The sequence below is a fragment of the Salmo trutta genome, chromosome 13 (assembly GCF_901001165.1).
Source record: "Salmo trutta chromosome 13, fSalTru1.1, whole genome shotgun sequence".
Classification (NCBI taxonomy): Eukaryota; Metazoa; Chordata; class Actinopteri; order Salmoniformes; family Salmonidae; genus Salmo; species Salmo trutta.
The window spans coordinates 75,255,889-75,270,112 of record NC_042969.1 but is presented as its reverse complement, the minus strand read 5'-3'; the positions used below and the strand labels follow the sequence as shown (position 1 = coordinate 75,270,112).

General features: G+C 46.0%; 2 protein-coding genes across 2 annotated transcripts in view; both read left to right on the top strand.

Moving 5' to 3' along the window:
* Positions 1–5,256, top strand: part of LOC115206534 (calsyntenin-2) — a 426,005-nt gene extending 420,749 nt beyond the window's left edge. The window contains exons 16-17 of the mRNA XM_029773639.1: positions 101–285; positions 4,779–5,256. Of these exons, the coding sequence (XP_029629499.1) occupies positions 101–285; positions 4,779–4,979 (386 nt within the window). The 3' untranslated portion in view covers positions 4,980–5,256. The remainder of the gene's footprint in view (positions 1–100; positions 286–4,778) is intronic.
* Positions 5,257–8,504: 3,248 nt separating this feature from the next.
* On the top strand, positions 8,505–11,254 carry LOC115204949 (tripartite motif-containing protein 42-like). Its single transcript, XM_029770523.1, has 5 exons — positions 8,505–8,617; positions 8,839–9,548; positions 9,934–10,673; positions 10,779–11,003; positions 11,127–11,254. Exons 1-5 carry the CDS (start codon positions 8,520–8,522, stop codon positions 11,181–11,183), a joined length of 1,830 nt encoding a protein of 609 aa, XP_029626383.1. The 5' UTR covers positions 8,505–8,519; the 3' UTR covers positions 11,184–11,254.
* Positions 11,255–14,224: the final 2,970 nt, after the last annotated feature.

Below are 14,224 nucleotides of genomic sequence, written 5' to 3'. Positions count from 1 at the left end.
ATGTTTTGGTTGTGTGCATAACCAAATATTTGGTATGCGTGTGGGTGCACCATGTTACTTAACATTTAGTATTTTAACATTACCTTTCCTTTCTCCCCAGGAGCCCCCAGTGCTGCCACAGTGGTGATAGTGATCTGTATCGCCGCCCTGGTGGTGGTGGTTGTGCTAGGCATCTACCGTATTCATCTGACACACCAACAGGAGGGCAGGAACTCAGACACAACCAAAGAGAGAGAGCTGGACTGGGACGACTCAGCGCTCAATATCACAGTCAATCCTATGGAGGTAAGGGGAAGGGGGGACTGAAAACAAAACAGTGGGGGAGAGGCGAGGGAGGAATAAAGCAAGGAAGGTGAGCGTTGTATGGACCAGATGTTGGAACAGCCTTAAGTGCAGTCAGGATCAGGGGCAGAATACTATCCAGTTTATTAACAGTGACAGGTGGTTCCAGGTGAATGACAAAATCATATGAATAGTTACATCATCTACAAAGGTATTTACTAAATAAACAAACTCGAAATACAGGTTTGAATAGAAATCAAAAACCTAAGTCTCAATCAGGCCTACCCTGCCAAACCAGCTGTAGCTGTGGTATACCAGGCTATGAACAGCCTCCCACACAGCTCACATACCAAACCAACTGTAGCAGGTTGTGGTATACCAGGCTATGAACAGCCTCCCACACAGCTCACATACCAAACCAACTGTAGCAGGTTGTGGTATACCAGGCTATGAACAGCCTCCCACACAGCTCACATACCAAACCAACTGTAGCTGTGGTATACCAGGCTATGGACAGCCTCCCACACAGCTCACATACCAAACCAACTGTAGCAGGTTGGGGTATACCAGGCTATGAACAGCCTCCCACACAGCTCACATACCAAACTAACTGTAGCAGGTTGGGGTATACCAGGCTATGAGCAGCCTCCCACACAGCTCACATACCAAACCAACTGTAGCAGGTTGGGGTATACCAGGCTATGAACAGCCTCCCACACAGTTCACATACCAAACCAACTGTAGCTGTGGTATACCAGGCTTTGAACAGCCTCCCACACAGCTCACATACCAAACCAACTGTAGCAGGTTGGGGTATACCAGGCTATGGACAGCCTCCCACACAGCTCACATACCAAACCAACTGTAGCTGTGGTATACCAGGCTATGAGCAGCCTCCCACACAGCTCACATACCAAACCAACTGTGGCAGGTTGGGGTATACCAGGCTATGAACAGCCTCCCACACAGCTCACATACCAAACCAACTGTAGCAGGTTGGGGTATACCAGGCTATGAACAGCCTCCCACACAGCTCACATACCAAACCAACTGTAGCTGTGGTATACCAGGCTATGAACAGCCTCCCACACAGCTCACATACCAAACCAACTGTAGCAGGTTGGGGTATACCAGGCTATGAGCAGCCTCCCACACAGCTCACATACCAAACCAACTGTAGCAGGTTGGGGTAAACCAGGCTATGAACAGCCTCCCACACAGCTCACATACCAAACCAACTGTAGCAGGTTGGGGTAAACCAGGCTATGAACAGCCTCCCACACAGCTCACATACCAAACCAACTGTATTAGGTTGGGGTATACCAGGCTATGAACAGCCTCCCACACAGCTCACATACCAAACCAACTGTAGTAGGTTGGGGTAAACCAGGCTATGAACAGCCTCCCACACAGCTCACATACCAAACCAACTGTAGCAGGTTGGGGTAAACCAGGCTATGAACAGCCTCCCACACAGCTCACATACCAAACCAACTGTGGCAGGTTGGGGTATACCAGGCTATGAACAGCCTCCCACACAGCTCACATACCAAACCAACTGTAGCTGTGGTATACCAGGCTATGAACAGCCTCCCACACAGCTCACATACCAAACCAACTGTAGCAGGTTGGGGTAAACCAGGCTATGAACAGCCTCCCACACAGCTCACATACCAAACCAACTGTGGCAGGTTGGGGTATACCAGGCTATGAACAGCCTCCCACACAGCTCACATACCAAACCAACTGTAGCTGTGGTATACCAGGCTATGAACAGCCTCCCACACAGCTCACATACCAAACCAACTGTAGCAGGTTGGGGTATACCAGGCTATGAGCAGCCTCCCACACAGCTCACATACCAAACCAACTGTAGCTGTGGTATACCAGGCTATGAACAGCCTCCCACACAGCTCACATACCAAACCAACTGTAGCAGGTTGGGGTATACCAGGCTATGAGCAGCCTCCCACACGGCTCACATACCAAACCAACTGTGGCAGGTTGGGGTATACCATGCTATGAGCAGCCTCCCACACAACTCACATACCAAACCAACTGTAGCAGGTTGGGGTATACCAGGCTATGAGCAGCCTCCCACACAGCTCACATACCAAACCAACTGTAGCTGTGGTATACCAGGCTATGAACAGCCTCCCACACAGCTCACATACCAAACCAACTGTAGCAGGTTGGGGTATACCAGGCTATGAGCAGCCTCCCACACAGCTCACATACCAAACCAACTGTGGCAGGTTGGGGTATACCAGGCTATGAGCAGCCTCCCACACAGCTCACATACCAAACCAACTGTAGCAGGTTGGGGTATACCAGGCTATGAGCAGCCTCCCACACAGCTCACATACCAAACCAACTGTGGCTGTGGTATACCAGGCTATGAACAGCCTCCCACACAGCTCACATACCAAACCAACTGTAGCAGGTTGGGGTATACCAGGCTATGAGCAGCCTCCCACACAGCTCACATACCAAACCAACTGTAGCTGTGGTATACCAGGCTATGAACAGCCTCCCACACAGCTCACATACCAAACCAACTGTAGCAGGTTGGGGTATACCAGGCTATGAGCAGCCTCCCACACAGCTCACATACCAAACCAACTGTAGCAGGTTGGGGTAAACCAGGCTATGAACAGCATCCCACACAGCTCACATACCAGAGCTAGAACATCACTCCAACTCCGAGGTGAAACAGGTACCTTTATACCTGTGGCCCCTCCCTATCATACTATTAACCATGGAGATCTTCAGGCATTAAATCATTCGATCAAGCATTCAATCATAATAACAGGCATCTTCATTACACCCACATTTACATTTACGTAGCAAGTGTTCATGTCCACCTGAAAATGGCATCCACTTGGAGGTTTGAAAAAGGGTCAATTACTGCATTTAAATATGAAACTGAAATGTGTCACAATGCAACAACCAAACATTTCCTTGACTCATACAGTGAGGGAAAAAAGTATTTGATCCCCTACTGATTTTGTACGTTTGCCCATTGACAAAGAAATGACCAATCTATAATTTTAATGGTAGGTGTATTTGAACAGTGAGAGACAGAATAACAACAAAAGAATCCAGAAAAACGCAAGTAAAAAATGTTCTAAATTGATTTCGTCCCTTTGATGCGATGAAGTTGTCCTGTCCCCTTAGCAGAAAAACACCTCCAAAGCATAATGTTTCCACCTCCATGTTTGACGGTGGGGATGGTGTTCTTGGGGTCATAGGCAGCATTCCTCCTCCTCCAAAAACGGCGAGTTGAGTTGATGCCAAAGAGCTCCGTTTTGGTCTCATCTGACCACAACACTTTCACCCAGTTGTCCTTTGAATCATTCAGATGTTCATTGGCAAACTTCAGACGGGCATGTATATGTGCTTTCTTGAGCAGGGGGACCTTGCGGGCGCTGCAGGATTTCAGTCCTTCATGGCGTAGTGTGTTACCAATTGTTTTCTTGGTGACTATGGTCCCAGCTGCCTTGAGATCATTGACAAGATCCTCCCGTGTAGTTCTGGGCTGATTCCTCACCGTTCTCATGATCATTGCAACTCCACGAGGTGAGATCTTGCATGGAGCCCCATGCCAAGGGAGATTGACAGTTCTTTTGTGTTTCTTCCATTTGCGAATAATCGCACCAACTGTTGTCACCTTCTCACCAAGCTGCTTGGAGATGGTCTTGTAGCCCATTCCAGCCTTGTGTAGGTCTACAATCTTGTCCCTGACATCCTAGGAGACCTCTTTGGTCTTGGCCATGGTGGAGAGTTTGGAATCTGATTGATTGATTGCTTCTGTGGACAGGTGTCTTTTATACAGGTAACAAGCTGAGATTAGGAGCACTCCCTTTAACAGTGTGCTCCTAATCTCAGTTTGTTACCTGTATAAAAGACACCTGGGAGCCAGAAATCTTTCTGATTGAGAGGGGGTAAAATACTTATTTCCCTCATTAAAATGCAAATCAATTTAGAACATTTTTTGAGATGCGTTTTTCAGGATTTTTTTGTTGTTATTCTGTCTCTCACTGTTCAAATAAACCTACCATTAAAATTATAGACTGATCATTTCTTTGTCAGTGGGCAAACGTACAAAATCAGCAGGGGATCAAATACTTTTTTCCCTCACTGTAATTAGCATTACGCAACAGTAAATATTAGTGATACTGGCAAAAAAGGAAAATAACAACAGTAGATACCTTTAAGATATATGAATTACTAGATATATGGGGGGAAATTAACACGCTAAACAATTTATGGGGAAGGGGAATTCAATTATTAGTGACGAGAGCTTCTGAGTCAGCTTCATCACAGCATCTGAAGTAGAGTGAGTAACTGAAGTTTGAGGGCAGAGGGACGAATGACAAGGAAGAGGAGAGAAAGGGAGAAATGGGACATAGTGAAACAGAGTAGGATACACAAGGGCCACAGTAATCAGCTCCGGAACCTGTGACACACCTGTTGCCTCTCTGTGCCCCATGCAGAGCTTCCAGGAGCCCCAGGGAGCTGAGGAAGAGGCCAGCGAGGAGGACGAGGAGGACGATGATGAAGAGGAAGACGATGACATCACAAGTGCCGAGTCAAACGACAGCGAGGAGGAGGAGGAGGTCCCAGGATCTCTCAGTGTAAAACAGGGCAGCAAGAGGGGCCAGCTGGACTGGGACAACTCTACATTAACCTACTGAATACAATCACACATACACACTGACGCACACACACACACAAACACTAATGTGCATACACACACGCTGAGGCATCAACATACACACTACCATAAAATCAATTGTTTAATCATGAGAGACTACCTGAGATTTCTCTCAGTTGAGTTAACATCCCCCCCTACTGGTGAAAATGGAAATGGTGATGAGAATAGAATGAGCACTAAAGTAATACACATGCATCAAACACACACACACACTCACACACTCACTCACGTGTCAAACCTGCACACACACACACACACTCATTCACTCACATACACACACACACACACACTCACACACTCACTCACGTGTCAAACCTGCACACACACACACACACACTCATTCACTCACATACACACACACACACACACACACACACACACACTCACTCACGTGTCAAACCTGCACACACACACACACACACTCATTCACTCACATACACACACACACACACACACACACTCACACACTCACTCACGTGTCAAACCTGCACACACACACACACACACACTCATTCACTCACATACACACACACACACACACACACACACTCACTCACTCACATACAAGCGAACAACGCCAGCCTGTACTCCATTTAAAAATACTCCTTTCCTTAATGTCAAATCATCTGGTGTTAACTAAAGGCTACAATGTGGTACTCCAATGCTATAATACTATCTTGTGGTCTTGAGTCAGTACACAGACCTCAAGCCCAAGTCCACAAACTAACAGCTTATCTACTGTTTTATACTGAGACTGTGAAAAAACAACAAAACTAAATGTTAAAATACTGTATACAGCTGATATTGCTCGTCAAACATCTGATTTCCACCTATTTTTTCAGGGTCTAAAATCGAATCTGAAAAACTGGTTGCCATGATCCTTCGTAATGGTTTCTTTCCCATAGGCACATAGTGGTACAGTCCACTGTGCTAGAGTTAGCGTGGTACAGTGGGATAGTTAAGATGGTACCGGCTAATATAGGGAAACTCCTTCAATCCTTACCATATTATCTGTGTACAGTATATCATACCTTCTGTCCATTGCATCAAATGAAAATTTAAGGCAAAATAAGAAAAATATTATTGCATTGATTTGCAGTATTTTAATACCTGAAAAATATTTTGGGGGTTTGTTGCAATGGAATATAATTTATTTAGCACTGCTTATTTAATCCTGGATGATGTGTCCAGGTGATTTTAAAGAGTTATGCCGTCCCCCAATGGCACTAAACAGTCTTTATTCGTTTTTCGATTGATGTGCTGTTGGAGATGTTGTACTTACCTGAGGCATAGTCATGCAGGTGCAACATTACAGAATGTTCAAATAGAAATGTGTTGCATAAAACTGACACGTTTCTCTGTCATGCAAAACAATAACCATGTCAGCTCTATGCATTTCAATTCTATCTTTAATATTGTGTATATACATTGCACACAACTGAATAAGCACCCAGGTGAAAGTTGGCTTTTTTTGTTCTGTTTCTTGGACACACTACGAAAGAGGAGGAACCTTGTAAATGTGTATATGTTCCTCTTACCTGTAAATACTAACTAGAGTAGGTGACCCCGCCCTGAACCTAGCAAAGCCCCTCCCTCTTTTCTTCTGTATGTATGCACATAACCCCACCCATCTCAATTAAATCTGTACATATTACACCAAACCCTGCCCTGCTCTCTGTGTTTTTATCTCAATGTTCAGTTCATTCCGAATGGCTATGCTTTCTGTCTCTGCTAAGACAGGCAAGTTAAACCAACTTAAGCCCAACTTAAGCCCAACTTAAGGCCAACTTAAACTGGTTAATGGGCATGTATAAGGTCTTCTATCTTTCTGCAGTCAATACCAGCAACCCCCCTTACCCCTATCTTACACAGTCTGCCTAATGTAAAATGTTACTTTACCTGGCACGAGGAGAAATTGAAAGTTTCTATTTTCTACATTTGGGTATTTGACTGTGTGATTCTGCTTGATGTAATCCTTTCCAGGGATAGTCCTTCGGTTCTATCTGGGAGAACCCTGTCTTGAAGAGCCCGTGTATAGCTAGCTACAAGTTCATGTAAAGTTTTCAACGGTTGTGTAGGGTTACAACTGTGCTTGTGACGTGAGACCTTGTCCTCAACCTCCACCATGTTACTTTCAGCTCCTGAACCCCTCTCACACCTGTACCCCTACCCCCTAGGAACTTTTGCTAGACTTTGCATCAACCCTCCCCAATGTTCTCCCAACGTTTGTTTTAGAGGTGGAAGGTGAAAATAAATATGAACCTTGTAAAATGTGTAAAACCTTTTTTAGTTTTTCTTGACGTTTTCTTTGGACTGTTTTCTTAGTTTCCTTTGGATGGTCACTACAGCACTTTCTGTAAATTGACCAATAAAGAGTTGTTTTAGAATCTAGCTGTGTCTCATTCATTTTGCAGTCACATATCAATTTGTTCAATACAGAAAACAACTAGGCCTATAGAATGTGGGAATTAAAATGGGGTGGGAAATAGTCATTAGAATCTAGCTGTTTCTCTCATTCATTCTGCAGTCACAGATCAATTTGTTCAATACAGAAAACAACTAGGCCTATAGAATGTGGGAATTAAAATGGGGTGGGAAATAGTCATTAGAATCTAGCTGTTTCTCTCATTCATTCTGCAGTCACAGATCAATTTGTTCAATACAGAAAACAACTAGGCCTATAGAATGTGGGAATTAAAATGGGGTGGGAAATAGTCATTAGAATCTAGCTGTTTCTCTCATTCATTCTGCAGTCACAGATCAATTTGTTCAATACAGAAAACAACTAGGCCTATAGAATGTGGGAATTCAAATGGGGTGGGAAATACTCAGCAGCCGGATCTCTAGTTAGTCATATAGTTAAGACTATGGACATTTCAGGCTATGGCATTTCAAAGCTATGAAAGGTATTAGGCCCATCTAACCGTTTAAACTGAGGGCAATACTCAACACAGCATCTTCATTGCGAGAAGACGAATCACCAACTTCTGATTTGAAAGTTCACATTTAATCCAATGTCTCCATCTAGTGGATATTTCTAGTGGTGTGTTTGGTGGTGTTTTCTCAACTTTTTCTCACTGAGGAAATAGGCCATAGCAGACCCTATTATAGGGCTTGGAATTTCTTCGCGTTACGACATGATTCGGCCGCGGACGCTGCTATAATTACGTCATAGACGGCCGCAAGTTTACGTCATAGTAAAACAGTTGAGATATTCCCGCAAGATTGACATTTTGATCACACACAGACGTGCTGAAGAACGTAAGTGCCTCAGTAGCCCTCCATCTGTAATCCAATGAAAAATGCAAAGGAATTGACCAGATTAGGCGAATTGTGTTAAAGTGTCAACATTGGGCAATTAAATATAAAGATCTCTATTAGAATGTGCAAGCAAAATGTAAGCTAATAAGTCAAATATAAAGTAGGCTAGCCTAATGAGTGACATCTAATAATGACTTTGTTTTCTTTAGGATATCTCAGCACATAAAATACAATTAGGAATCACTTACCTAATACAATAATGCCTGGGACTGATTCAGAATCTGGCTGTTGGCCACGCTTGAGATCTTCAAAGAAGCGCTCCAACTCCAAAGCCAAACACACAGGAAAGGAGATAGGGTATGAAACTGATTTTAAAAAGCCTAACAAGTACTGAAGTAGAGCCAAATATGATTTTTATGTTTATAGACAGGAATAACAGTTGTAGTTATCTGAAAATGGCTGGCGTAGTTGTGGAGGGATGATATTGTACTGTAACAGTGATGATGTATGTAGGCTACATTAGTATTTTTCTCCAGCTCTCCCTTCTGAAACCTAAGCCTGCCTGTTGCCCCTTCTAGCGCTCAGGATGCCCAGACTAAAGCTGAGCTAGACCCGATGACCTGCTCCCTGGCTCTCCACCTGTGCTGCCCCGCCTGTGACACTCTACTCCTCCAGCCTGTGTCTCTGCCCTGTGGCCACTGCCTCTGCCAGCCCTGCCTGGAAGGCATCCGCAAGAAGCCCTCCAGCACCAAGGCCTCTGATGCCCAACAGGCCCAGCCCTACTCCCAGTGCCCCCGTTGCCTGGTCCACTACTCCCTCCAGCCTGGCGGTGCCTGGCCCTTCCCAGAGAACCTTCTTCTGGCCAACGTATCTGAGCAGCTCCTAGAGAGGCTGGAGGGCCTGAGGCAGGTGAAGCAACCTAAAAACACCCGGGCCAAGGACACATCCCTGAGGGTGACCGCCTGCGAGATCTGCTCTAAGCAGCGCGAGGCCCAGCACTACTGCCGCACCTGCGGCCTCAACTACTGTGCCAAGTGCCTGAGAAACCTCCATGGCAACCGAGCATTCCAGGCCCACGTGCTGACGGAGCCCGTGGAGGGTGGGTGCCGCGATCCATGCCCCACCCACCACGACCGCTCCCTGTCCCACTGTTGCCTTGACGATGGAGCTCTGGGGTGCCAGGGGTGCATGGAACAGGGGCACCAGGGGCATGACGTGTCACCCGTCCACGAGGCCCGCGCCCGCAGGGAGGTGGGCATCCGCAATTGGCTGGAGCAGGCTGAGAAGGGTAAGGTCACATCACTGCTCTATTGTTTCTGAGACGCTTTATATAAGTTCCACTAAGGGCTGTTTTTCTTTGGATTCATTTTATGGATTTATGTTGTTCATTTGAAGTCTTAATGTTGCTGCACAAACAGCTTTTGTTCAGTTAATTAGCTTTCATAAGTGCAGCCAAAATCTACCAGAGTTAAGCTTTCACATCTTAATTACTGTAAGTAAAAAATACATTCTCCAAACCACATCTCTGTGAACCACAGTAATGGTAGCCATTATGTCAAACAGATTACTCCGTTGTGGCAATTGAGTAAACTCAAAGTAAATTAATTGAAAGTTAATACAGGAAGTTAAGTTTGTATCAGATGTTTATTGCTGCCCTTGTCACGTGGCTGTAGTGAAGTCCCAGTGTGAAGCCGACATGGTGTCCATGGATCAGTTGAGGGCCCGAACGGGCTCCGATGGCGCCGAGCTGAGACGCCGAGTGCGTGAGGGCTTCCTGTCTCTCCATAATGTCCTGCTAGACCAGGAAGCAGCACTGCTCTCCCACCTGGACAACCTGACCTCCAGTACCCGCAGCGGTGCCAGGGACTTCCTCCAGACCTCTGCCCCACTCCTAGGCTCCCTGACTGGGCTGGAGGTGATCTCTGAGCAGGCCCTCCTGGAGCCCGACACCGTGGCCTTCCTGACAGGGGCCGTGGCTCTGACCCAGTGGCTGCAGAGGGTCAACGGGGACATCCACCGCCCTGCCCTGACTCTACAGGAGGGGGAGCCCTTCAAGGGGGTGAAGATGGACTTCGACGCCCTCTTTAGAGACCTGCAGGGCCTGCTGGGGACCCACCTCCACTGGAAGAGCCCTGAAGCGGATGCAGTGGTTTCAGCGGCAACCAGCGTGGAGCCAGATGTTTTGGGGGGGTGCTGCGAGGTGTTGCAGGTACCATCCTGCCCAGGGACCCCCCACCGCACACTGGCCCTGGCGGACCCCCCACTGAGCCCCCGGAACCCCAAGAGCCCCAGGAAGCTGGTGATGGAGGAACAGCTGGGCCTGTCGGCTGGGGACTGTAGCGATAAGAAGCGGCACCTGCTGCCCAGGCCCCCAATCATCTACCAGCACATCGTCAGCGGAGACACTGTGGAGGTACAGTTACACAGCATCTAGGGACTTATTATAAATGTAAAATGTATTGTTTATATCTATGTGAAGTTATCCAATATGATGATAACTCTCTATCTGTTTGTGTAGATCTTCTGGATGCTGCCCATGGGCGAGGAGGTGGAGACCTTTGACGTCCACTTCCAGGATGCTGTTATCGTGGGGATGGCCATGGAGGAGAGGAAGGGAGTGGTCCTGGAGGGGCTGAAGACCTGCAACCTGCAGACGGCTGGGCTCCGCCTAGACACACACTACCTGTTCCGGGCACGCTCTGTCAACAGCCACGGGGCCGGGGAGTGGAGCTCGTCCTACAGGGTGAGTACGGTACTACATGACCAATGACATTCACTGACTGACTGTGAGGCCAATCCTATTTCAAGATACATTAGTATTACTGACAACTAACTTGAGTTGTGTTCATGTTGTCATTGTTCCCAGGTGAATACCGAGCGCCTGGGAGACGAGGCCAAGGCAGCCGTGACACAGGAAATCTAACTCTTACAACAGGAAATGAAGATCCCGCACATCATATGTCATACATATGTCACTTACAATCTGTCTTTTCCACATATCACTGTAAACTGCATTATCAAGCAGAAACATACATTGCATAATAAAAATAAAGCAAGCAACTTTGAAAAAGTGAGCTATTGAATTTTTTCACCAAACACAATGCACACCTCTTTTTGCTTTGTGGAATTTGTTCTTAACTAATAAATCATGGTTACATAGAATTACATTGTATTGACCACTTGACAAATCATAGTCTTTAGTCACGTCTCGGTGCCCAGTGCAAACAGCGGAGATCCTTCTTTAATCACCTATGAAACAAAACACTCATTAGCATCAGGCTAACGAGTCCTAGGTGACCCTCTCGTTATACAACATGAAATAATTACATCCTATTACCCCCAGCAGCAGCCCTCTGCTACTACAGCCCACACCACTCTCAAGGACATGGTAATACACTCATTCTAATTAACACACTTCAGAAAGTGCACTGTCAGGAAAAATGATGTAAGCTAAATGCTAATGAGTGGATAGAGTGTCACGTACAGTAAGTGTTACACCGTGGTGTGTGTGTGTGTGTGTAGGGTTAATAGTGTTTGTGCGAGAGGAGAGTGTAACAGTTGTTTGGCTAATTACCGGTTCACCCGGTGCGTGGTTGGTTATATGAGGGTTGGTCTGGGTGATAGAGTCTGTAGGGTGAACAAGGTAACAGTGCTGTAATATGAGTCATCTGCTCCACTATGAGAGGCTGTTAACCTGCAATATCACACTACATCTATAAAACAGTCATTGTGTCCTGTAAAATCACTACTGGCATCGCTCTATTTCTCTCTCTTTCTTTCTCTCAGTCTCCCTCACTCGCTCTTTCTTTCTCTCTGTCTCCCCTCACTCGCTCTTTCTTTCTCTCAGTCTCCCTCACTCGCTCTTTCTTTCTCTCTGTCTCCCTCACTCTCTCTTTCTTTCTCTCTGTCTCCCTCACTCTCTCTTTCTTTCTCTCTGTCTCCCTCACTCTCTCTTTCTTTCTCTCTGTCTCCCTCACTCTCTCTTTCTTTCTCTCTGTCTCCCTCACTCTCTCTTTCTTTCTCTCTGTCTCCCTCACTCTCTCTTTCTTTCTCTCTGTCTCCCTCACTCTCTCTTTCTCTCTGTCTCCCTCACTCTCTCTTCCTCTTCTCTCTGTCCTTCCTCCTTTACTCTCATCTCTCTTCTGTCTCTCTTCTCTCCTCCACTCTCTCTTTCTTTCTCTCTGTCTCCTCACTCTCTCTTTCTTTCTCTCTGTCTCCCTCACTCTCTCTTTCTTTCTCTCTGTCTCCCTCACTCTCTCTTTCATTCATACACGTTTACACAAGCAACCCAATTCTGATATTTTCCCACTAATTGTTATTTTGCCCAATCAGATCAGTTGGTTTGCCAATAATTGGGCAAAAGATCAGATTTGGGCTGCCTGTGTAAACACAGCCTTATAGTTCTGTCTTTCTCATCAGTTTTTCTGTGTTCTTTGCTGAGGTTTACACATTGATCATAATGTCATCTTTTCTATTTTCTTCAAAATCTACATACTGCATCATCTTATCAATCATCATCCTTATCATCATCGTTACCATCACCATTGTCTGTGAAGAAAGAGAGGATTTATGGCACAGTGTTATTTGAAGATTCATCAGAGATAATATTGTAATTTCACCTGCTTGTGTACTTGCTGTAGGAATATGAGAAAGTGACTTGAATTGAAATGTTACAGTGCAGTAGGCCTGCTCCTCCTGGACAAGTACAATGTTACAGTGCAGTAGGCCTGATCCTCCTGGACAAGTACAATGTTACAGTGCAGTAGGCCTGATCCTCCTGGACAAGTACAATGTTACAGTGCAGTAGTCCTGATCCTCCTGGACAAGTACAATGTTACAGTGCAGTAGGCCTGCTCCTCCTGGACAAGTACAATGTTACAGTGCAGTAGGCCTGATCCTCCTGGACAAGTACAATGTTACAGTGCAGTAGGCCTGATCCTCCTGGACAAGTACAATGTTACAGTGCAGTAGGCCTGATCCTCATGGACAAGTACAATGTTATAGTGCAGTAGGCCTGATCCTCCTGGACAAGTACAATGTTACAGTGCAGTAGGCCTGATCCTCCTGGACAAGTACAATGTTACAGTGCAGTAGACCTGCTCCTCCTGGACAAGTACAATGTTACAGTGCAGTAGGCCTGATCCTCATGGACAAGTACAATGTTACAGTGCAGTAGGCCTGCTCCTCCTGGACAAGTACAATGTTACAGTGCAGTAGGCCTGATCCTCATGGACAAGTACAATGTTACAGTGCAGTAGGCCTGATCCTCCTGGACAAGTACAATGTTACAGTGCAGTAGGCCTGCTCCTCCTGGACAAGTACAATGGTTTAAATGATCAGAAATGACCAGAATTGACCAAAAGATGGCAGCATAGATCCTACCAGCACCGGATCAGGTGAAGGGACAAATATAAATATAAAACTACTCTAACTCCGAGGTGAGTTTATTATCACACGGTTTTGACCTTCATCAGAGTTTTTGCTGACGATCATGATTGTATAATAACAGAGTGTAGCATGCAAAGTCAGAGGAACTGGGACTCATGCCGAGCACAAATGACTTGCATACATTTGTAGGGCCGACGTCAGTACAAACACAGCAGGGGTGACGTTTGTGGACAGAGAGGGAGAATCTTAATTGAATACTCCTCGTGTCCTCTCTCCTCGCCTCCTTCTCAAAACCCATTGGATGAGAAAGCCAGAGGTCCCTCCCCTATGACCTTCTCCTCCAATGGGTTTTGAGAAGGAAGAGAGAATGTGAGCAGTAGGCAATTGAGATTCTCCCATACAGTAAAGCCTGTGTTCCTTTTGGCATAGTGACTCATTGTGAATCCATGCATGCGTTCGCTATAAGATTGTGTTTGTTTGTAAGGTCAGGAGGCCATACAGTCAACCGAAGGTGTTGATGTTATCTGCAGAACACGCACCACACACACACGCACATAAACACACACAGCTGTAAGG

Excerpts from the sequence above, each read along its gene's own strand:
- LOC115204949 (XM_029770523.1), top strand. The coding sequence starts at position 8,520 with ATGCCTGGGACTGATTCAGAATCTGGCTGTTGGCCACGCTTGAGATCT. Across the intron at positions 8,618-8,838 it reads CACACAGGAAAGGAGATAGG|CGCTCAGGATGCCCAGACTA; the intron begins GTATGAAACTGA and ends TGCCCCTTCTAG. Across the intron at positions 9,549-9,933 it reads GCTGGAGCAGGCTGAGAAGG|TGAAGTCCCAGTGTGAAGCC; the intron begins GTAAGGTCACAT and ends ACGTGGCTGTAG.